At 34.5% G+C, this 25,537-nt stretch overlaps 2 protein-coding genes across 2 annotated transcripts in view; both read right to left on the bottom strand.

Moving 5' to 3' along the window:
* Nucleotides 1–13,644, bottom strand: part of mypn (myopalladin) — a 29,956-nt gene extending 16,312 nt beyond the window's left edge. Inside the window, exons 1-4 of the mRNA XM_084392050.1 lie at nucleotides 13,405–13,644; nucleotides 8,204–9,106; nucleotides 737–912; nucleotides 603–648 (exon numbers count right to left, since the gene is read on the bottom strand). Of these exons, the coding sequence (XP_084248176.1) occupies nucleotides 603–648; nucleotides 737–912; nucleotides 8,204–9,102 (1,121 nt within the window). The 5' untranslated portion in view covers nucleotides 9,103–9,106; nucleotides 13,405–13,644. The remainder of the gene's footprint in view (nucleotides 1–602; nucleotides 649–736; nucleotides 913–8,203; nucleotides 9,107–13,404) is intronic.
* A 929-nt stretch (nucleotides 13,645–14,573) lies between these two features.
* cacul1 (CDK2 associated cullin domain 1) lies at nucleotides 14,574–24,878 on the bottom strand. Its single transcript, XM_084391765.1, has 8 exons — nucleotides 24,526–24,878; nucleotides 22,625–22,751; nucleotides 22,435–22,537; nucleotides 21,296–21,391; nucleotides 21,097–21,199; nucleotides 20,024–20,113; nucleotides 17,715–17,853; nucleotides 14,574–16,825 (listed from the first exon to the last, which is right to left on the bottom strand). The coding sequence occupies exons 1-8, from the start codon at nucleotides 24,722–24,724 to the stop codon at nucleotides 16,786–16,788; spliced, it is 897 nt and encodes a 298-aa protein (XP_084247891.1). The 5' UTR covers nucleotides 24,725–24,878; the 3' UTR covers nucleotides 14,574–16,785.
* Nucleotides 24,879–25,537: the final 659 nt, after the last annotated feature.

Raw genomic sequence — 25,537 nt, 5'->3', positions numbered from 1 at the left:
TTACGTATCCTCAAAATCCTCTACCATTTCTAGTGGGTATACGGCGTATACCAGCATATCACGTAGACTACACCACTGGGCCCATATATATTAGGGGTGTAACGGTACATTTCGGTACATATTCGTCCCGAACTGTCATAGTACAGATGTCACGGTTCGATCCATACAGTCAGATGACGAATACAGTCACAGGAAATCCACAATACAATCCAGGAGGAGGCGTGCGGTAATGCAACGCTGTTTGCTAACCTCCACAACAGGAAAAAAGACAGAAGAAGAAGAGATGATCTATGCATCAACCCAAACCAAGAGTTCAGAAGAGTAGCAGTTTCAGTTTCGCTGAGTTTCGACTTATTTTTGTGACGCGTTCCACAAACTTCTCGGAAAGGAAACCGAGACGGCAGAAAGCAGCATCCTGTATGTTTTCATTATTTTACAGTCCAGTGATTTTACAGTCCATACTACAGTCCAGTGATGAAATATGCATTTCCAAAACCGAGGTAAGTACCGAACCATGACTTCTGTGTACCGTTACACCCCTAAAATATATGTACATGTTATTCTTATAACATGATTCAATGTTGGAAAACCTGGAAACTCACTCTGCTTGAAAATGTTGTTCTCCGTCAGAATCCGATGAAGACGCTCCTATCAGAAAATGAAATGATGCTGCTATAAACTGCAGCTGCAATTGTTTAGTCATTCATATGAAATGGTCAATGATTACTTTACTTACCCTCAATGTAGATTTCTGCTGAGGTGGAGTCTGTGCCGTAAAAGTTGGAGGCAAAGCACGAGTATCTGCCTGTATCTTCTTCAAACGCCTCGGCTATGATCAGAGAGTGTCGCTCACCATTGGTGATGATCTGAATATCTGGACTGTTTTCCAACTCTTTACCCTCACAAAACCACCTGGAAAACACAATCAGAACGTTATTTAAACAGGAACACACATCAAACACGGACGACAACAAATAACAATACATTAATGAAAATTTAAAACATTCACACAAATCATGTATGAACGCATCTGGTTTTATATGACCTCACAGTGACATGCACAACTATGTTGTATTCTGACTATAAATGATTATGTCCAGCTCATTTACATCCATTTTCAACACAAAATATTTTCCTAAATGCATATTTAACTCATTACTTCACTATTTTAAGTGTGCTAGTGACACTAAGTGAAACACTATCCTGTAGGCCACAGAGGTCATTAATACAAGCCTTACAAAACAAAGGTAAACCGCCTTTTTTCAACAATATCATGTAATTGATATGAGATTTCATATTCGATAGATGGGACCAAATGGGAACCAAAAATGGGAAAACAGAGAATATCCAATAACAAGATTTAACAAGGTAACAAGGGGAACTAGCACTTTTGTTAATCGTTCAAGCTAACAGTTGCTGACTGATGCATAAAATCTCAAAATAGCCGAATATCAGCTAATTTCTCAGTCTGTCACCATCACAATTTCCAAACAATTAACAGTTAAAATGCTTAATATTGAATGATGAATAGATTTTGGACATTAAATGGTCAAAAACATATCAATATATAAGTCACAATTACCTCAATTAACATCAAAATAATAGCCATTTTCATTTATATAGCGCTTTTAACAATGTAGATTATAGTACATTTAGTATAGTACATTTATATAGTACATTTCCTTTTTTAGGGAAGTTACCCTTAAAAACTTAGTTGATGAGCAAAAGCTATTTACTTGACTAAATGACTAAATGGATTAATGACACCAGACATTATTATTTATTTAATCAAATACAATGAAATTGATACAATAGAATTTTCAGAGCCTTTCTTTAGTCATTTAATGGCAGAAATCAGTTAATTGTCTAACAACTGTTAGATACCAAGCTGCCGAGGTGAAGCTGAAGCCATTTACTAATGAAGTTAACCCTTTCTGGCATATGTCAGTTTCTCATCACAAAAATCAGCCCTTCTTTTCAAACGCTTCAGCAAAATAAGGTCCACACTGTAACACAAATCAGCATTTATTCAGCATGAAATCAATGGGTTAAAAGAGTATTATCAGATCCAAAAATATAGCTTGACCACAGCCTTACCTAGAGTGACCGCACAACAATTATTTGCTTCCTCTCCCGTTTTCGTAAAAATTTCCTCCCTGAATTTTAAAGCGCTTCTGAAGCGATAAGTTGCGATTCATTCCAAGGGCTAGACATGGCTGAAATGTATTGGGTTGGAATGGGATCCCAGAGCCAATGAGGATCATTTCCAGTGAGTAAGACTCTACTTTGAAAGCCTGAGCTGCGGGGGGGGGGGGGGAGACTTCCAGCGCTAGATCTGCACCTGTTGGGTCTATTTTCCCTCTGGACTCGAAACCCCTGATAAAGCTGGACGGCAGCATCCCTGACCGACACACATGAACATACAGAGCTAAACATAGAACGGCCTCTCATTCAATCACCAACACAACACACACTAATAGATCTGTCAGCCTGTTAGCACACATTTGAGTCACTGAAAAAAAAAGGAGAAACACTTGACATTTTTTAGGCTTGCTTCAACATCTAAAATGTGGGGTTTCTTTACATTTACTCGATGAAAATTATCCTGTGGTGAAGAAAATGCTACAGAAAAAACAAATGTAATTTCTACATCAAAAAGGTTCAGGCATTAAGTAAATCGTATATTAGTACTCATTTTAAGCTTTTAGAAATTAAAGCGTAAATCTAAAATTAAGTAAAAACCTACTCAACTTTTCTAATACTGGTGTTCCCATCATGCACTGGGGCATTAATCATTAATCAGGTTGATTTTGCACTGTTTTCCAGCTGTATTTACAACGCTTTATCATTATTTTTGTTGTTAGGTTTGGTAATTTGCCATTTTGTGACATCTGGATTCATTTTCTACTCAAAATGACACATTCATACTCAAAAACGATCTATCGAATGTTACCGTTATTGTGTATTGAGGTCTCTGTGTTCGGATGCCATGTTACTTCTATTATGATACAGTATGGAATCTATACTATTTCTATTGTATGATTTACTTAAATGTTTCTAAGTAAAGCATACACTCTAAAAGTGTGGTTTAACTCAGTGTTATATTGTTTGAGTAAAAAGTTAATTTAGTTAAATTTACTAAACTTAGTTAAGTAGATGTAACTTTATTCTATATGTGAAATGAAATAAATTACATATATTTAAGTAATATTTACTTAATTACTTCAATTAAATGACAAATGAACGTTAAGTTTAACAGTGAGTAGATTTTACTTGATAATAACAGGTTAGTTTTTACTTAAAATGTGTTATTGCAAATTGTTACGTGTATTTTATCAAGTAAATCCTACAAGTTTTTTTTTCTCAGTGACTTAGGGAACATTTGGAAACAAAGAAAGGTTAAGGAAAATGAAGGCTTTGCACAGATGGTCAGATGAACATTCACTGATATAAATAAAATGGCTCTTTGAATCATGTTGAAAAGGCAAGTTACTTCTGATCAGTGGATTCTGTAAGAGTTTAGGGATGATCTAATGTTTCTGACATCACAGTCTCTGGGTCAGCTGAACGTGTGTAACGCGACTGAGAACAGTTGTCGAAACACGTCACCTGTCACACACACACACACTCAGAAAAGCACGGGTTTCCTTGACCTGTCAGTGTGGGAAGCTCGCGTTGACTTATGTTACACTAAGGTTTTATCAATGACAAACCGATAACCAACTTCAGCAACGTATAATCATGTATAGAAAAGAACTTCATAAGCAATGGAAATTCCTCGATTAATTAATTAATTATAGTAAAATAAATCATAACTAGGGTGTTTAACAGACGTCTTGAACTTAGAGGTTTTGTCATGCTACCGCTATGCAAACATTTATCTTTCAGCTTTCACAAGACATCTTTGTGCTAATAGAAAATGCATGGTCAATTTATATGTTATTAAATGCAAAAAAGTCAAATGTATAATCAATTTATAGGGTAACACTTTACAATAAGGTTTCATTAGTTAACTACTTTAGTTAACGTGAATTAAGAATGAACTATACTTCTCCAGCATTTATTAATCTTACTTAATGTTAATTTCAATACTAATACATTATGGAAATTAAATGTTGTATTTGTTAACGTTAGTTAATGCACTAACATGAACAAATAATGAACAGCTGGATTTTTTATTAACTAACGTAAACAAAGATGAATAAATACTGTAACTAATGTATTGTATATTAAATGCAAAAACGTAAATGCATGATACATTTTTATGAAGTTATTAAAAGCAAAAATATTAAATGCATGATCAATTTATATTACGTTATTAAATGCAAAAATGTTAAATGCATGATCAATTTATATTACATTATTAAATGCAAAAACGTTAAATGCATGATCAATTTATATAACGTTTTTGCATTTCATAACTTCATATAAATTGATCATGCATTTAATCTTTTTGCATTTACTAACGTAATATAAATTGAGTCTTTTACACCATAACATATACCTTTCATCACACTGCAACACACACTGACAGGGTGTCTACAGATATGAACAAGTTAAATTTAAGACTTTTTAAGACCTTTTTAATGCCACTTTGAATGAAATTTAAAACCAAACCTGTGGTGGAAATACACATTATATTACATGCGTATATATTAGGGTTGTAACGGTTCACAAAATTCACGGTTCAGTTCGATACGATACACTTGTGTCATGGTTCGGTTCGGTACGTTTTTGATACAGCATAAAGAAATAAATTCCAGAGAAATTTCCTTGATTTAAATTTTTTATTCTTTTTTATATTAAAACTAACATCATAAAGTATGATATATATATTTTTTTTACTTTGAGCAATTCTAGAGCTATAATTGACTCTTCTTAGGAGCATATAAAACAAATGAAATGTCATATTGTAGTAGTTATAAACAAAGGTTTATTTTAGTTCTGATTAACATTTGAGGGCAGCAATTGTATTCATAATGTCAAAATAAAATCGACGTGTTACTTGAAGGCATTATAACCTACTATTCCTGCCAAACTTCCATGGTTGCAGTTAGTGTTACTACAGTAAATCCATGGTGAATGTTGCTGATCTGTGGACAATCAAGTTCATTCATGGCACAATGTTTCTTCCAGGTTTCCACGTCAGCGCTGTTTGATCCGTTAATAACGGAGAAATATGAATGCGTCTCACTAGATCTCGCAGCGATGATATTACTTCTGTCAGTTCTGTGGCGAATTAAAATGCTTTCTTTACTGCATCTCTTATTAGCGCTGTGTAGTAACAGTGTCGCATGATCACGATCGGCTCGCGCTGCACTGGTCCAAACTGATAAACGGTCCTTCAACCACACAATAACGAGCAGTTTCGTTCCGCTTGCATTTTACGTTTGCCATTTGATGTTGGGCAATGTTGTGGTCGCGCCGGTGTCTCTTACATTATGAGCGCGCTTGCCACGCGCAACGCGCCTACATTTGAAATAATGAAACAGCGTTACCAGAAAAAGCCTACATTATCATTATCAATAGCTGTTTATGTAATAAAATCTGAATCATTCTCGCGATTCGATGCTTGGTTATTTGACGGACATTAGGTCCGTCAGACTGGAGAAATTTTAGCGGTAACGTGACCAGAAATATTTAAGACCTATCGAATCTGAATTTAAGACATTTTAATACTTTTTAAGGCCTTTTATTAGGAAAACTTTATTTAAGACATTTTAAGACTTTTTAAGGACCCGCGGCCACCCTGCACTGAGTTGAGTCTTGACTTGAGTTTCTAGAGAAGCACAAGCTGAATATCATGGCTGGAGCAGCACATTTGCACAATCTGACTCATACGATTCTTTAAGGCTTTACAAGTTATGAGAGACTGAAAGATGATCAGTCTATAAAGTTCATCCAGCCTCAAGTCAGCAGGTAATGGTCAAAGTTTTTGATTTCTGCTCCTCTGCAATTATCTTAGACATAAACATGTTTCATGACAAACACACTTACGAATAAAGAAATCAATAGTCCAGTTTATATCAAAGTACAACAGTGCTCTAGTTTACTAAAACTAAAACTATTAAAAATTATTTCTTTCATTGAAATAATATAAGAGTATTAGATGCAAAAGGTGAAACCTAAATATAAAAAAAAAGAGTTTTTTTCCCTATGCAAATAATTAAATAAAATAAGTTTAAGTACTAAAATTACTAAAACTGAAATAAAACTAAATTAAAGCTAAATATAAATTTTTTTTTTTTACTTATACAATCAAATGATAAAAGCACAAAAAAATTGCTAAAAATTAAAAATATTACTAAATACTATGATAGCATATAGCATTGATATCCATCTGATTCCACAATAGTACATTATTTTGTAAGGAAGTGACACTCATGACAGAAAAGACAATCACTGTATAGTAAACACTGCTGCAAATATCGCTCATATCTGTCATATAATGTGCCCATGTAATATTTTGTTTACTCTTATACTCATTGGCTAACTGTGCTCTAAGATGTGGGACATTAATTTCGCCTGCATTCTCATAGCATCATATTTCCAATGTGGCAAAATTAGAAAGGCTGAGCTCAGACTGCATGTTATACGCTCAGCTTTCACAAGACTTCTTTGTGAAAAAGCAGCACACTTTAGCATACTTTTAAAATATTACGGAAATAATATACTTTAAAAAAAGTCTGAAAAGAAGGGACTGTTTACAGATGCTTCATTAATTGCTCCGATCAAAACAAACGCACATGAGCAGCGGTAGAGAGGGGGAGGAGGCCGCCGCAAGTGAGTTTTTTACGACCGTGTTGTGAAATATACACCCTCCCACAGCTGTAGGGGGAGCTCGTGGGGAAAACATGCGACAACAAAAGGGAAAATCAGCAAAGAAGTGAGTAGAGTTCGCTAGAGTTACCGAGTTCTCCTTTAATGTTGTTTATATGTTATATGTCTATGTGGTGTTTTTAATCTGCTTTAACACAAACCATGTGTAGATTCATAAGTCGACACCATTGCTGAGTATTTCCTCCTTAAAACTGCAGTGAACCAAAGACAGTCTCAAACACACACTTTGAAATCGCTGGTGTTTCTGACGTCACAAACTACCTTGTAACCAATCAGATCAACGTGTGATCGTCAACGAGTGGCTCTCTGAGCTGAGTGAGTGAGTGGAGGCGGGGCTCATTTGCATATTCATAGAACCGCGCATACTAAATGAGGCGAGGGTGTCGAATTACATTCAAGATATTTTAAGGCATGAAGAAGGAAAGTGTTTAATGTGATTTTGGGGTTCAAAGATGAGTTTTAAGGGATACAATTATTGACTACAGGGGGACTTTAAAGGAACACTCCACCATTTTTTGAAATAGGGCTTATTCACTTTCTTTTCTACATTTAGATAGGTGGCCAAATGCATTTTTGTCTCAGTGCATGCATTGTTTTAGTTTGACAGGGTCGGCGCGAGCTTAGCTTAGTTTAATGAATGGAATCCTTTGTTGCCAGCTAGCATGTCCTGAGTAAAAGTGATTTACTTTTTTTCATTTACTCTCATAAATGATTTATGATTTAACAGTTACTCTTATAAAATCAGCCATGTTCATCGCCATTCATGTAAGTTACTGTAGGAAAAATAGCCAGCTACTATTCACGCCGGTATGTTGACGGAAGTCGTGGGATTTCATGTGTTGCGTGATATCTCTGCGCCCAAGTAGCAGTGCTTCGCCTGTGCTTCCCCCTAATATAGTCCCAAGTCAATATCTGCCTAGGAAATCGCCTAGAGTTAATCTGCTTCGCTAGTTGTACTCGTTGTGAAAACGCAGGCCACAAGAAGTAATTAGGAATTAATTTTTTTTTAATCACTTTTACTCAGGACATGCTAGCTGGCAACAAAGGATTCCATTCATTAAGCTAAGCTAAGCTATCGCCGACCTTGTCAAACTAAAACAATCCATGCACTGAGACAAAAATGCATTTGCCCACCTATCTAAATGTAGGAAAGAAGGTGAATCAGCCCTATTTCAAAAAACGGTGGAGTGTTCCTTTAAGTAAAACTAAATTCAAAGCAATGATTCAATGATTGGATCCCTGTATGAAGCGTTTCTTTTAATAGTGTTTGCAGTTTCCATGTGTCTGCTTTCAGCCTGAGCAATAGTATTAGTAATATTTGACCACTAATTACTGTACGTACACCAATAAAAGTGAAACTCACCGAACTTCAGGAGCAGGCAGTCCTCTGACGATACAATCCAACTGGACTTTACTTCCCTCGGGAACCTCCCTGCTTTTGAGTTTCTGTACAAAGTGTGGAGGTTCACACACAGGTTCCTCCGCTTGTATCAGAGCCGGTGCTTCACACTCAATTTCACACGATGGCTCCGGTTCCTCGGGTTCTTCGGGCTCCTCTGTGTCCATGACTTGATTGTTCTCCATCGGCTCCTCCATTTGTTGGTCAAGCAGAATCGGCCTTTCTCTATCGTCAGCATTAATGGAGTACGAAGTGCCATCGAGTTGGGTTTTGTTCTGGGATCGGCTCCGGTGCGCTTTGCAAGTACGAGGCCGAACTCGCTTAGAACTGTTGGACTTGAACAGTGACGAAAGCTCTTCTATGAAGTCGGCTGCCTTGTTGAGGAACTCCTTCTTGGATTGGGTTTCCAAGCCATAAGGAGCGTTTCTTTGGGGTCTTTTGAAATCGGCCGCAGGTTCCCTGGAAGTTCTGACGCTCCTAATCGTGTTTTCTTGGATTGAAGGCTGGACCGATTGACTCTCGGACACGACCTTGGGTTCTGGAGTGGGTTTGCTGGAGAAATGGCTCATTTGTGGGCATCTCTCCTCATGTTCTCGTGGATCATTGCTGATCGCTTTGCAGGCCAGATCCACACTCTTGTCCAGTTCTTCTTGGCTCAGGAAGGCAGAAAGGTCTGGGAACTGAGCGTCCACTTTCCCACCAGAATCATCCGGTTTCTCTTTGACCGTCCCGTACACCAGAAGTCGAGGCGCGTCGATTAGGCTGGGCTCGCCGTGTCTGTGATGGGCTCTGGCTTCGGATAAATAACTCTCTCGTAAGAGCTGAGATAAAGACGTGGGCTGATCCATGTTGTTCTCCTCCATGATGCTGGAAACACAATGACAAAGATTAAGAACATTAACCGTTTTTGGGCACATTTGGCAAAGGTGAAGCATAATTTCAGTCATAATTAAGTCCACCTGTATTCAATAATTGTATCACTTAAATCTCATCATTGATCACCAAATGACTATTCAATTTCGAACGTTTTTTCCTTGAAAAAAAAAAATGCCTTAAAATATCTTGAATGTAACTCGACACCCTTGCCTCATTTAATATACGCGGTTCTATGAATATGCAAATGCGCCCCGCCTCCACTCACTCACCGCAGCTCAGAGATCCACTTGATCGTTGATCAAGGGTGTGTTTCCCTAGCCAACTATGGTCGTAAATTCCATCGTTATCAGCAGTTCAACGAGTGTGTGTTTCCCGAAACCATCGTCCTAACGAACATTCGTAAACAGCATCGCAAAGTTGTGTGTTTGGAAAGACGGCTCTCGACCTGTGGTGGTCAGAAGCATTTGCTAGTTTCTAGTTTGCATGACATGTGGACTCAATAAATCCTTATCTTGAGCAAAATAAGCAAGCTGACTTTCAGTACAATCTATATCTTTTATTTAAAATACATACAAATGTAATTTACGTTTTTGAGTTTGTCAAGAGATTTAAAGCGTTGTTATTAAAGAGTGCGCATGTGCGAACGTGCTCTAGTACGCAATAACGATTGAATCTGGAAATAAAGCAAAATAACTGACAATCAGTCCTCAGATGCCATGTCCGTAATTTATAACAAAACATCTAGCATTAATTAGATCTCAAACAGTTTCATTAAAATAAGTTATTACTCCACCACGTGCGTGGCGTCATAAACCAACGTGGTTGAACGACCACTTTGCGACGATACGGTTTTGGGAAACAGTCGTGACTCGTGACTAGCTAGTTGATTTCCTCAACGATGGATCGTACTATGGTAGTTAAGCAGCGAGTTTCGTCTTTGTACGGGAAACACACCCCTGATTGTTTACAAGGTAGTTTGTGGCGTCTAGGGTTGCCAACTGTCCCGAATTAGCCGGGACGTCCCGAATTTTGGGTCTAATTTATTTGTCCCGCACGGGACCTCCCTTGTCCCGATTAAAGAGACTGCTACACACTGATCTAACCACTGACTGATACAACAGCAACACGACACTTGAGAATGATCACGCGACCACATCATCCAATCACAGTCCACACTCACGCGCATCAGACCATAACGAATATCAGATTATTGTTTGATTTGCGAACAGAATCCTCTACTGTCTGGTCGCTCCTGGTTCGATCCGGAGGTTCCGGACTCGCGCTAACGGCAAATCCCTTTCACTGTCCGGCTGGGTTTTGATTTCGGCAAATCAGTTTGGTGAATTCAAACATGATTATTGTTCATCATGAGTCCAACATCCAGCCACGCAAGAAAACATGAAATCTTCCTGAGGGAAAAGTATGCTATTACTTTCTTTAATTTCTTTAAAATGTAGTGTATAGGCCTACTGTTACAAAAGCTTTCTATTTCAGATAAATTCTATTTTGAGCTATGGTTTGTGTGTAATGTGACTTTGTGTGTGACCCTAAAATTCGTTTTAGAATTAAATTGTACATAAATAGGTTAAGCAAAACAAATGTGTTTTTATCTGAGAACATTTTAAATACATACGAACCTGAACTGACATATACTGTGTGATACCCTACAAATATTTTGAGTGTCCCGCATTTTCCTGTAAAGAACCACGATTGTCCCGCATTTTTCTTTTCTGAAGTTGGCAACCCTAGTGGCGTCTGAAACACCAGCGATTTCAAACCGTGTTTTACTCAGCAATAGTGTCGACTTATGAATTTACACATGGTTTGTCTTAAAGCATATTAAAAACACCACATATAAACATATAAACTACATTAAAAGCTGGATTTTCACCACAGGGGGGAATTAATGTCTTCTGCTAACCCACTGTAGGCTAATTTATATCTAGGCTATCTAAAAGAGTAGAGTAGCTTTAAATAAATTAGATATCATGCCCACTTGTAGTTAAGCTAATTCGGTTTACAACATAGAGCAATTCAAAATGTCTACAAAGACATATCATATTGATATTAAATTTACACTGCAATCAGAGATGATATAAAAAGATAGGATTTTAGAGCTGAGCACAACTAGAAAAATTCTTATTCACTATAAGTTAGTATTCTTTTCTTCAGACCTGGAAATTACATTTATAAAAATGTCCCTGATATTTCCAGGTGTTCTGTTACCTTCATGCATGACTTAAACATGCCAACATACCAAATACTCCTGGAGAATAAAATTTAGTTGAAAACGCTGCTGAATTTGAAGCATTTCGTTTGGATGTTTTGGAGATTTTTGTGCCACTACAAACAGAATTCCTCTTAAAACATGAGATCAATTGACTCCTAAATATCTGATCAAAGATTATACATGACTTCTCCAGTTATTTTTGATAACCGGATATTTTAAATAATAATTTCTAACAAGACAGCAGTCAGAATTTTAGAGAGGAGCACAAGAATAAAAAAATAAAAAAATCATATTCACTACAAGATTTCATTCATTTCCATCTCTTCACCGGCCTGGAAATAACAACTATAAAATGTCATGATATTTCCAGGTTTTTTATGACCGTAGGAACTAGTATACATGCATAACATATTCAACTTAAACATTCCAAAGCTGGAAAAGTCCAGAAAGCAAACGCCATTTTCATGAAATGTATAAAAATGCAGCAATATTTCAAGCATCTGGTTTGGATGTTTGGACAAACAGAATTGTTTTTAATATTTACAGTCCAATATCAAAACACACTCCCACTTTATATTAAGTGTCTTTATCTATTATGTTATTAATCATTTGATGCAATACACTTACTTACCTGTACTTAAAAAAACCTACATATTATTACATCTGTAATTACACCCATAATTACCACTTAACCAAACCTGGGTAACACTTTATTTTAAGGTGACGCAGTTACTACATATACTTACTGTAGTAATAACAGTAAATTATGCATAATTACACTTAACTAACCCTAAACCAAACCCTAACTCTATAGTAAGTACATGTAGTTAACTAATATTACTCAGTACTTATTTATTTCCACCTTAAAATAGTGTAACGGTCCTAACCGTACCCGTATCCGCCTCAATAGCAGCAAAAGTGTTTTATGAATATGAGCACAATGTATGAAACGTTCTTTTAGATGCAAATATATACACATGTATACAGTATGTGTAGTGGGTAATAGTCTTAATAACATGATAATATGATTTAGTAATTCTCTCTCCTTATAGTGCTGGATTACAACAGCTCAAGCTATGGTGTGCATGATATTAAATTTAATGCTAAAAAGAGAGTGGTTATGATTGTTAAAACCAAAGAGGACCTTCAGCAAAAATGTCATTTCTCTACAGGTGACCAAGTATTAAACGTGGTAAATAAAGTAAAATACTTGGGTCACATCATTAAAAATAGAAATATTTGATATATTTTTAGAGCTTAAATGTTTTTCTCTTTATATGGCGCACTTGTGGTGTAAATATAGTAAAGTTAAAATGATAATGTAGCGTTAAGAGGTGTGCTTAAGCTCACGAGTTGCAAAGCCAAATGTTTGTGTCTAATAATGCATGTAATCATATGCATGTGATTCAAAAAATAGCATCATAATGGTCTTAAATAATATTACATTAAGTGATAAAAGCTATTTTTCCTGGAATGTAAGTTTGCATTAAAATAATATCTGTTCGTAAATGCATGTTTAAATATTTTCTGTTTACTTTTTGATATGGACCTACGGGTCTGAAGTAAAGAATGACTTGAAATGAAAAGACACTCAATTTAAAGTGTGACCCAAAGCAAAGTCTGAGAAAGTTTTGGCCTGTTGTTATTGAATCCAGAAACGGGATATGCCTGCAGATGGTCCTGACACTCAAATCAGAGCAATTAACAGAAGGAGCGATGCCCTTCCAACAGACCTGTCCGGGCAGCTGGTGTGTGCATGAATCCAGAGCACACACACACACACACACTCAAGCTAATTATAGTCAGAGCTCACTTTACATGAACAAAATACAACACGATAAATACAAACATCATTTCGCTAGAATCAGTCCATAAACTATTACATTAGATTCTATGCATATTTCTTGTGTACATGATTTACTAGGAAGGCACCGTTATGACATGCACATCTAAAATAGTCTGTACAAACGTCTATACAGAGTGTGTGCCTTTAAAATGTACTTGCATGCATTAACTGAAATGCAATGCACTGAGGTCATGAGACAGCAAGGTGCTTTACCTTTGACTTCAGTGTGAACGCTCTGCTCCACAAGTGTGTAGATCTACTGCACCTGCTTACAATCCACTGAAACTCCAGCTTTCCAGACGCCCGAGCGCTTCCCAGTCTTGAGGAAAGTTAACCTTGAGTTTTTCCTAGTCTTGAGGAAAGTTAACCTTGAGTCTCCAGCAGCAGCAGCAGCAGCAGCAGCGACGGCCTGTCCGGGAGACCTGTCACCATGAAGCAGAATCATCCGTCAGCGTGTCGGTGGCGGGTTATCTGAAGGGAGGTGGAGGGATTTGAAGCGAGTGCCAGGGAATGAGCCGTCCTCATTGGCCAGTGCCAGTCTGGTGCACCTACGACGGTCTGGAGGGCACAGAAGCAGTGCATTATGGGCGGTAACTGGAAATAAAATGTTTGCATGCCAAGCACAGATGATTTTGAACATTCATTGTAATTTGCATTAATGAAAATGAACCCTGTTTTGAGGACAATTAAGATTTTAAAGTATTTATGTGTAATGCATTATAAAGGTATACATAATGTATATCTTTTCATAAATAATTGCAACCAAAGTTAAAATGCATTATATTTGCAGACTGCTTGTTATGTGTTTTAATTAGTGCTGGGCAACGATTAATCGCATCCAAAATAAAAGTGTGTGTTTACATAATATATGTGTGTGTTCTGTGCATAATTATTTTGTACATATAAACACACACATGCATGTATATATTTTAGAAATATTTTATACTGTATATTTAAATACATAATTGATATTATATATAAATATAACTATTTTTTATATAAATAAAACATTTTTCTTAAATATTTACATGCATGCATATTTATATATACAAAATAATTATACACAGAACACACATATATTATGTAAACACACACTTTTATTTTGGATGCGATTAATCGTTGCCCAGCACTAGTTTTAATGCATTATACTTACTTTCTAAATATTATATAACAATTATTCATGAGATCATACAATGCATTATAAGGTGCATTACAATATTTTATAATGCACAATAGATGAAGGGTTTAGGTAAAGTCTTTTGCATTGTGACATTACTGTGTTTACCCTCAAGTTCTCATTATTGCAATGGGAAAAACACACAATTACAATCATGCTTTTCGATTATTAAATAAAAGAAACACACAAGATCAAACTTTTTGTTGATAATTGTTTATTTTCGAGTGTCCGGCTTGCCGTTTTCCTCTTTTCATACATTGTTTTGTAATGAAACTATCTTTGAAAAGATTATTTTACACATACCCGAGGGTCGACTTTAGTTTTACAGCAATTACCCATAACTCTCTGAATATGGTAATCGATCTGTTTTGCTTCCTGCTCACTTTAAAAAATATTTTTCTACTAATTATATTATATAATGCTTGAATATACTTCATATATATTCAACTATTTAACTAGTGATCTATTTAGCATTATATAATGTAATACTGTTTGTTACTGACTTTACTCAACTATAGTTGCAGTGTCATGTATTTATTCTAGATAAATTACGAGCAGCCCTTTATTTTACACCTGGATCTCAGAAGTCCTTTATATCTGCTGTTTTTCACATCATTAATTGTGGTTCCAGGTTAAATGTGTGACTTTTTTGAATATTTATGGAAGCACATTATTCATAATTACGAGATCAAAAGTCAAAATTATGAGATCAAAAGTAATAATGATGAGATTAAAAGTTGAAATTGACTTTAAGTAACTTTTTATCTCGATTATGACTTTTCATAATTTTGACTGTGTATGGCAATTTCGATTTAAGACAATTTAATTTCATGATTATGACTTTATCTCTAAATTTTGACAATGGCGATGAAAATTTCAACTTTATTACATAATAATTATGACTTCATCTCTTAATTTTGACAAAGAATGACAATTTCGACTTTTAAGTCACAAGTCACGAGATGAAAAGTCAAAATTATGAGATCAAAAGTAATAATGATGAGATTAAAAGTTGAAATTGACTTTTTAAGTAACTTTTTATCTCAATTATGACTTCTCATAATTTTTACTATGTATGATAATTTCGATTTAAGACAATTTAATTTCATAATTATGACTTTATATCTTAATTTTGACTATGGCGATTTCAATTTAAGACAATTCATACGACAATTTCAACTTTATTTCATAATTATAACTTCATCTCTTAATTTTGACAAAGAATGACAATTTCGACTTTTAAGTCACAAGTCACGAGATGAAAAGTCAAAATTATGAGATAAAAAGTAATAATGATGAGATTAAAAGTTGAAATTGACTTTTTAAGTAACTTTTTATCTCAATTAATGACTTTTCATAATTTTGACTGTGTATGATAATTTCGATTTAAGACAATTTCATTTCATAATTATGACTTTATATCTTAATTTTGACTATGGCGATTTCAATTTAAGACAATTTATACGACAATTTAAACTTTATTTCGTAATTATAACTTCATCTCTTAATTTTGACAAATAATGACAATTTCGACTTTTTAAGTCATAATTTTGACCTTTTATCTCAAGTATGACTTTTTCTCTCAGAATTCTGACTTAGAATGACAATTTCGACTTTTTATGTCATAAGTACCACAGCATAATTTATTTTTATGTGGCGGAAATGTGCTTCCATAACTATTCGATTATTTACTGATGCAAAAAGAAGAAAATAAAATCTGCAGTTGTCATAAAAAAAAAAAAAAAGATTTACATATCACATTTCACTTAAAAAGTCTAAAAGGAAGAAAGGCAAATAGCCAAAGGCACGTCATTATTAGGTAATATGGTCGTCAAATAAAAGTGTGTCAAACCTAATAGAGCTCTGTTAACTACAGTAGTGATCCTAAAATAAAACCTTTGCATTTTAAAGTAAGTAGGTATTAATCTGGATTCTGAATACCTTCATTCATCACTTGGCAAAACATCCAACATCACGTTTCTTCAGTCTAACGCCGCTCACATTATAACACGTATTAACCCATCCATTCTGAGACCACCGGATGACTTCACTGAGGGAAGAATAACTTAAAAGTAGAACGAGAAAACAGCCGGCTTGATCGGACAAATCAACCTGGAAACATGATGAACTCTGTGAAGCAAATCCAGAACAAGAGAAAAGAGCATTTCCATTAATCCAGCTCCTGTTTAACTGGACAGTGTCTCCACACACACACCCACACACACACACACACACACACACAATGAAGGCCATAGTGATGCTGCTCATGTTTGTGTAGTTCTGTAATGCTTTTGAATCCTCAAAATATCCGAGAATTCCCGAAGGACTGCGTGAAGCGTCTCTGCATCAGATCAAGTGTGTTCGGGCATGTTCGAGTCTTTCACTTCACTGACGTAGTGTACGAATCCACTTCACTGTCACGACTCTTCACTCGCTCGCTTCCGAGACTGATCGCCCCTGCAAAACAACCGCTCAGGTCAAGATAGGCATATTATTTGAAAGTAAAATAATGCCAAACGTTTTTTTAAAACAAAAAAGCTTGTTGAATTGCACTACTTGGAAAAAAAAATGCATTGCATTAATCGTGCTTGTGTTTTACACCTTATTGTGGTTCCAGGTGAAATGTGTGACTTTTTAAAATATTTATGGAAGCACATTTCTTCATAATTACGAGATGAAAAGTCAAAATAATAATGATGAGATTAAAAGATGAAATCGACTTTTTAAGTAACTTTTTATCTCAATTATGACTTCTCATAATTTTGACTGTGTATGACAATTTTGATTTAAGATCATAATTATGACTTTATATCTTAATTTTGACTATGGCGATTTCAATTTAAGACAATTTATACAACAATTTCAACTTTATTTCATAATTTTGACTTCATCTCTTAATTTTGACAAAGAATGACAATTTCGACTTTTAAAGTCATAATTTTGACTGTCATAATTTTGACCTTTTGCATTAACCGTGCTTGTGTTTTAATGCATTGTATTTTTAGGGCTTGCATTTTTTAATGGGCTGAAATTCAACATGGTTGTATATTTAAGCTGTGAATATTTCACTTCAAAACATTTTCATTACTCAAAATTCAATAATCCATATTCACCTTTCAGATTTTACTTCCAAAATATTAATTCCGTTTAAAAAAATACAACCTTATAATATTCAACAGGCAATATTCATGCAAGCCCTAAAAATACAATGCATTAAAATACAAGCACGATTAATGCAATGCATTTTTTTTTTTTTTAACAAGCTTTTTTTGTTTCAAAAACATTTGTCATTATTTTACTTCCATAATATTCTTCAGCATAATGTGCACTAGAGGTTACGCGTCACCTGGAGAAGCCGTTCTGACAGAGCTCCATCTGCAGTTCCTGGTCTTGCGCCGCGTAATACTCCAGCTGAGACTCCAGAGCCGGAGGAGCGATCTGAGGAATGAATCTGGAGAACAGAGCCGGAGCGAGAGGGACCCAGTCTGTGGGGGGAAACATGTGGATATAATGACATCTCCAGTCATACACTACTGTGGTGCATTTTAGAAAGAAGTGATGTTAGAGGAGGAAATCTTTGGCTTGAATGTCATTTCAATTGTTTCCAAAGTGAACAAATTTGTGATTATTGTGCATTCAGAATGATTCAAACATATACACACACACACACACACACACCCACACACCCACACCCACACCCTCCTGGGACCCAGGAATGGACTTCTGTCCACTGTAGTGGACATTATATTTTAGTGAATTTCTCTGACACCGTACATGTCACATGACATGACCTGTGTGTCCTGTAAAGAGCACAATCAGGACCTTTCAGAGACACCAAATATTTGGAGGTTTCATCATGAAAACAACTTCTCCTTGGTCTTTAAAAATGCCTGAAGAGTGATTAATTTAGTGATCAAATGCAGCACTCTTATGGAAATATGACAGTATATTGTAATTATCATTTAAATCGGACTACTTTTCACATTGTATTTCATAAACCAACATCTCAGGAAAACGTAATGGGGTTTCAAATCAAACTATGACTTTCTGTTCCAGAACAGGGTGTTGATTTCATCAGGACTTACATCATGTTTATCAGGCATTTTGGGAGACACAACAAGTGAATATGGAAATAAATGATACATCAATATTCCTATGAAATATTAGATATTATTATTAAAATGTTACCAATTATTACTCCAATTATTCCACTTCTTTTTTCATTAAATGTTGCTCCAAGAACACATTAATGTGCACATTAGATACAGTGTATAGACACATTGCATTGAATGGGAATATTCATTTATGGCCATTTTACCCACATATTGCATAAAGTAAAATGGTGTATCAATTCATTCCATTATATCGTTCATAACACAGCTGAGAATCATCTTTATACAAATTTTGGTTAAAAAAAAAAAATCCTGAAACCCCAAAATGTATTGCCGATACATATAATTTCATGTCATTTTATTTTTTAAAGGGGTGGTATAATGCCCTTTACACAAGATGTAAAATATATCTATGATGCCCCCAGAGTGTGTGTGTGAAGTTTTAGCGCAAAATACCCCACAGATATTTTTATATAGCAAGTTAAAGTTGTCACTTTTTGAGGGTGAGCAAAAACACACCGTTTTGTGCCTGGCCCTTTAAATGCAAATGAGCTGCTGCAGAGGGCGGGGTTTGAAGAGCTCGTGTGTGTTAGCAGCTGCTATTACCTCACGCAGACACACTAAAATGACAGAAACTGTTCTGCTTTTAATGTTAAACGGAGTCAGATAAGGATGGAGAGACTCAAGAAGAAGTGACAACATGTAGAATGCAACAGGACGTCTCTGAATGGTTAGTTGATGAATTATGTTGCTGATGTGAGCTTAACTATCTTCAAGTAGGATATTCTGTCATGATAAATCTATAAATTGCTCATATAGGAACTGTTGTGAGATGCACACAGAGTGACTTTCTATTGCATGTGAAAAGATGGATGCTAAAGTTTGAGCTGACTCACAAATGTACTCTTATACAACAACTTTTCCTCTTCTCAACATGGACTGCGTGTTCCCGGGGGCGGGGTTTATGTAAATTCTAGGGTTAGTGATGTCACTAACCCGGGAGGAATGTCGTGTAGTCCCAACCAGCTGTCTGTTGTAGTCCTTTTCTTTAAAAGCAAATATCTCCCTTTGCTCTGAACTTTGAGCGTCGTAACTTTGCAGAAGTTGTTTATGCTCAAACAGCAACATTACACACTAACTAAAGTTAGAAAAGTCAAATCATAATCAACCACCCCTTTAAACAACAGAGTCCTGGTGTCCACTACAGAGGACATGGCATAACGTATGAATAAAATAAGATTTTTCAAACATGTTTTTTTTTTACCATTTGTTTCTCTAAACAATGTGATGACATAAAAAAGGATCTGTGAAAGACAAACACCACTGATGTACATGAAACACACGGACACACACCAAACCCCCTGTAGCTGAAGCTCGGCTCGAGTGCTTCTGTCCGCTTATAAAGGTCTCTCATCACACCACTGAAGCCCCGGTGTTCACTCGCCCACAGTTTAGTGGAGATCGCTGACAAACGCCTGAACTCTTGCCTGTCGTGTAGTGTGTGTGTGTGTGTGTGTTACTAATACAGTCAAACACATCTTACCTGGCCGGAGAGAGTAAAGCCCTTTCACAACACTCTCCATGGTCGACGGATTGACTTGAAACGGCATGGAATGAGCCTTTTTAAGAAGAGCTGAGAAACAAACATTAAACACTTTATTAATGTGCAGTGCTGTTCAAAAGCTGTTTTCCTTCTCTCTCTTCGGCTCACCAAGGCTGCATTTATTTTATGAAAAATATAAAAAAAATTATAATTTTTAATAATTTATTTAATAATTAAATATTATGACAATTTAAAATAACTGTTTTCCATTTTAATATATTTTAAAGTGTAATTTATTCCTGTGATCAAAGCTGAATTTTCAGCATCATTACTCCAGTCTTCAGTGTCACATGACCCTTCAGAAATCACTCAAATATGAGGATTCTTTGATGAAATGAACAGCATTTATTTGAAATAGAATCTTTTGTAACATTATTAATGTCTTTACTGTAACTTTTGATCAATTTAATTAATTCTTGATGAATAAAGTATTGATTTATTTTATTTATTTCCCCCCAAATTTTTTATAAAAATTCTTACTGACCCCAAACTTTTGAACGGTAGTGTTTAATGTTACAAAAGCTTTAGAATTCAGATAAATGTTGTTCTTTTGAACTTTCTATTTATCAAATAATCCTGAAATAAAAATGTAAATAACTGTTTTCAACACTGATAATAATCATAAATGTTTCTTGAGCATCAGATCATCATATTAGAGTGATTTCTGAAGGATCATGTGACACTGAAGACTGGAGTAATGATGCTGAAAATTCAGCTTTGATCACAGGAATAAATTACACTTTACTGTATATTCACATAGAAAACAGCTGCTTTAAATTATAATAATATTTCACAATATTACTGTTTTTTTGGTATTTTAAATCAAATAAATGCAGCCTTGGTGAGCAGAAGAGACTTATTTTAAAAACGTTAAAAATCGTACCGATCCAGAACCTTTGACCGGCAGTGTATTTGCAAAGTTCCAGTCAGAATGTGATAAAATTGCATTTCTTCTTTAAACTCTACAAAGTCACTGTCCAGTAATATACACGACTGTTGTGCAACACACTCACGCAGTAACACGCTGACGTGCTTCTCTGCCACGTGATCTGAGAACAGCTTCATGAGGTCGTCCCGCAGGTCTCGGTTCAGCTTGGTTTCAATGTAGAACTTGTTCTTTAACACAGTTATGTTCAAAGGCTGATGCATTAATAGAGAATTCAAATGATCTGATAAGATCGAATCCAAAAACAATGACTATTTGCATGTTACCATGTAGATGAAGACGGGAACGATGCAGTGAAGGGCGGCGGTGTACTGAGTCAGAGCCACGTTGAAGTTTTCGATCAGATGTTCTGGAGGACTGGCCTTTAGAAGAGGTGATAATGCTTTATTAGGATGGACTGGATTCTCTGATCAGAGTTTCACTACGACTACTGGCCAGTTTGAGTACATGCACTCCAGATTAATACAAATTCTAAATAAAAATGTATGAAAATATTTATGCAATTAATAAAATAAAATAAAGTATACGTTTGAATAAAAATAAAAATAAAGTTATTTTATTAACATTTTAAATACATTTATTATTTTGTTTCTTTTTACAAAAAAAACTGAATTACAAATTTATAAAAATATTAATAAAAAGAAAATAAATAAAATGTTTTTTTTATGTAGACATTTATAATTACACATTATTTAATTTAAGCATGTATTTTTATTTTTTGTTATTATTTTTCTAAAAGAAAATAAAATAAATAAATAAAAAAATAAAAAAAAGTCTTAATAAAATATTTTTTATTTTAAATGTGTTAATAAAAATGACTTTTGAAATAGTTATTATTTATGCATGTATTATTTTGCTTCTTTTATTTAAAATTACATTTTGCCATGTATAAAAATTTGTTGTATTAAAATGTAATTAAAAATGTTTTTAAAAAATATATTTATGCATGTACTATTTTGGTTCTTTTATCTTAAAATCATATTGTGCCATGTATAAAAATGTGTTATTTTAAACGCAACACAAATTGTCTTTAAACAATTCATTTATGCACGTATTATTTTGCTTCTTTTATTTTAAATTGTATTTTGTCGTGTATAAAAAAGTAAATGTTTTGCTTTTAAATGTTTTTTTTAAATGTGTTAGTAAAAAAATGACCTTTAAAAAAATAAAATTATGTATTATATATATATATATATATATATATATATATATATATATTTTTTTTTTTATATATATATATATATATATGCATGCATGTATTACTTTGCTTCTTTATTCTAAAAATCCTATCTTGCCATGTAGATCTATGTAAAATTCACAAACACTTGATTTGAATGTGAGAGCATGATTTCAGTGTGTGTTTAAAACCCTTTCCTCCCAGGTGTCAGTGTGTGGATGAACGGACCTGTAGCTCAGAGGACACTTGCTCTAGATGAGACGTGATCTTCCACATCAGGTCATTGTAGAGCAGCTCTGAGTGCTGTTGGCACACGCACTTATAAACGTGACTGGAGGAGAACACAGCAGAAATATGTATTAACTAAAAAACAAACGATGTTTGATGTTTGATTGCTTCACCTGGAAGGAGCCCTCACCTGTAGATCTGCTCGTATGAGATGGAGATGTGCTCCAGTGGGCTCTGGGTGAGCAGATGCTCTATGGCTCGCTCTAGTTTTGGCCAGTAAACGGTCCTGTAATCTTCTGCTGTCATCGCGTTCAGGACTGCACACAGGAACACAGGAACACAGGAACACACGAACACAGGAACACAGGAACACAAGAACATCAGGGTCAAACCAACAGGAGCAACTTTTAATAAACTACTCTTCTCTACCTCATACGAATATAAGTATTCGGCAGGACCGACCCATGGTGCTTAAATAATACCGTATTCAGTGCAATGGTATTATCATGAGGTAATACTATAGTAATACTTGTGATGCCATGTTTTTGGATATAGCAATATTTTTTTAAGACATGGAAACAAGGCAATAACATGATAAAAAATAAAATTAAATAATAATAATAATAATAATAATATTTTATATATAATAATATAATATAAAATTAGTTTAAGATGTTTGTATTAATAGTTTGATTAATAGAATATTATATATAATTATTTTAAGATTTTAATTTGTAATTGTTTGATGAATAGAATATTATATACAATTATTTTAAGATTTTAATTTGTAATTGTTTGATGAATCAATTATATAATTATTTTAAGATTTTTTATTTTATTTTTAATTCTTTGATGAACAGATTATATATAATAATTTTTTTATGAATAGAATAGTGTATATATATTATACACACACACGTTTATTTTATATAGCGCCTTTCTGGAAACTCAAAGTCGCTTTACAATACAGTAAAAATAAACATGACATGAAACAATACAAATAAATTGTGATGGATAACATAATAGATAGTGGTACATAAACATAGAAATCAGATCATAAAGTCAGGAGTCAGGGATATATATATATATATATATATATATATATATATATATATATATATATATATATATATATATATATATATATATACAGTGCAATGCATAAGTTTAGACACCCATGCTAAAGTTGACTAAAAAGAGGAATAAAAAAAATCATATTTTGGAAATTGAACTTAATGCCTTAATTTAAAAAATTAGGAAAAATCCAACCTTTAAGGACACCAATTTTCTTTGTGAATGAATAATGTATCGTAAATAAATAAATGTTCTTCCTTAAAATACATGGTGCATAAGTGAGTACACCCCTATGTTAAATTCCCATAGAGGCAGGCAGATTTTTATTTTTAAAGGCCAGTTACTTCATGGATCCAGGATACTATGCATCCTGATAAAGTTCCCTTGGCCTTTGGAATTAAAATAGCCCCACATCATCACATAGCCTTCACCATACCTAGAGATTGGCATGGTTTTATTTCAGTTAGCCTAAAAGCTAGTTTAATTAGCATTGAGAGAATGATTTCTGAAGGATCATAAGACACCAAAGACTGGAGTACTTGCTGATGAAAATTCAGCTTTGCATCACAAAAATAAATTACATTTTAAAGTACATTAAAAAAGAGAACCATTATTTTAAATTGTAATAATATTTCATAATATTACTGTATTTTTTTTTTTTTTTTTAACTGCAGGCTTGATGAGCATTAGAGACTTCTTTCAAAAACATTAAAATAGTAATGTTTCCAAACTTTTGACTGGTACTGTATGTGTGTGTGTGTGTATGTATGTATGTATGTATGTATGTATGTAACGTTATGTATGTATGTATGTATGTATGTATGTATGTAAATAATGTATTTATGACTAACGTTACGAGTTTTGGACATGTTCTTGGCAGTACCTTGAAATAAATACCATTCAACAAGAATTTTTGTAACTTTACCATGGTATATATCAAAGTACCATGGTGTTGCAGACACATGACAGTGGCGCGGTACAGTACCGTTAGGAGTTGAGACTCAGAGTTAAACTCACGGAACTTGGAGGCCGCGGAGTTCAGGAGCAGCGCGGAGCCGTGAGTCGCAGAAGTGCCCGAACTATCGGACTCACTACTGGAGTCATCATCCACACACACCTGCGCAGGTGAACACACACTCACACACACTCCCTCAGCGCCACAGTTATGGTTATCATCCTCAATCCCCTCCAACGGCTCCTCCTCCATCTCCTCCATCGCTGACACAACTCTAACAGTCCATGTCAGCTCAAATCCCCTTCAGCTGATCGATGATCCACGCATATTCACGACTTCAGTTTCACTCCTGTTTATTTTGTTGTCAATCCGAAGCGAGATGCGACACGGACTTCCGTTACATGGCGGATGCGTCAAAACAACAGTTCGCATGTCAAAATAAGAGTCCGCGGTCGAGAGAAAAAATATTAATTTGTATTTATTTAAAAGATTTAAAGAAATATTGATTGATTGTTTAGCATAATACCACAGTAAAAAAATATTGCTCTTCTACAAACATAAACATTTGACATATTGTCCACTCTACTACCATTCTTCTGACTTAAATTTAATTTAATAAATGATATAACATACGTGATTCGATATACCTGCATTATCAAACTTAGGTCGTCTTAAGATATTTATAAACATTCCACTTGCTTGATATTTTATTTATTTGACCTGGAACATAAATATATATAAAACTGGTAATATTGAATGTAAAACGATATATTCAAGGATTGTTATTTACCTGGTATTGATAACTTCTTCATTCTAAATGTGCTAGTTGCCTCCATGTTCTTCACTTGAATCAAAATGTTGTTTAAAGCTACGCAGAAATAACATGCATTAAAATATGCTGTTTTACTACAGTTAATGTAGAATACACTGCCTATTTTAAAAATGTAAATTTTAAAAAATGCAACTGTATGAAATGGTTCAGGAATGCAACTATGGTCAAGCCTACATGTCAATCTCCTTAAACACAGCTGCAATTGATCATCTTGCAGATACTTTTTAATATTTTATAACTGT

Source organism: Rutilus rutilus, assembly GCF_951802725.1.
Source record: "Rutilus rutilus genome assembly, chromosome: 20".
In the NCBI taxonomy this organism is placed as follows: domain Eukaryota; kingdom Metazoa; phylum Chordata; class Actinopteri; order Cypriniformes; family Leuciscidae; genus Rutilus; species Rutilus rutilus.
Note: the sequence above shows the minus strand (reverse complement) of the source record. Positions and strands in the feature narration are given on the sequence as shown.

What these genes read in the sequence shown, in the direction of transcription:
- cacul1 (XM_084391765.1), bottom strand. Translation starts at nt 24,724, where the DNA reads ATGGAGGAGATGGAGGAGGAGCCGTTGGAGGGGATTGAGGATGATAAC. An exon ending in CTCCGCGGCCTCCAAGTTCC is followed by an intron (nt 22,752 to 24,525) that starts GTGAGTTTAACT and finishes TCCTGTGTGCAG; the next exon opens with TCCTGAACGCGATGACAGCA. An exon ending in TTCCCGTCTTCATCTACATG is followed by an intron (nt 21,200 to 21,295) that starts GTAACATGCAAA and finishes ACTGTGTTAAAG; the next exon opens with AACAAGTTCTACATTGAAAC.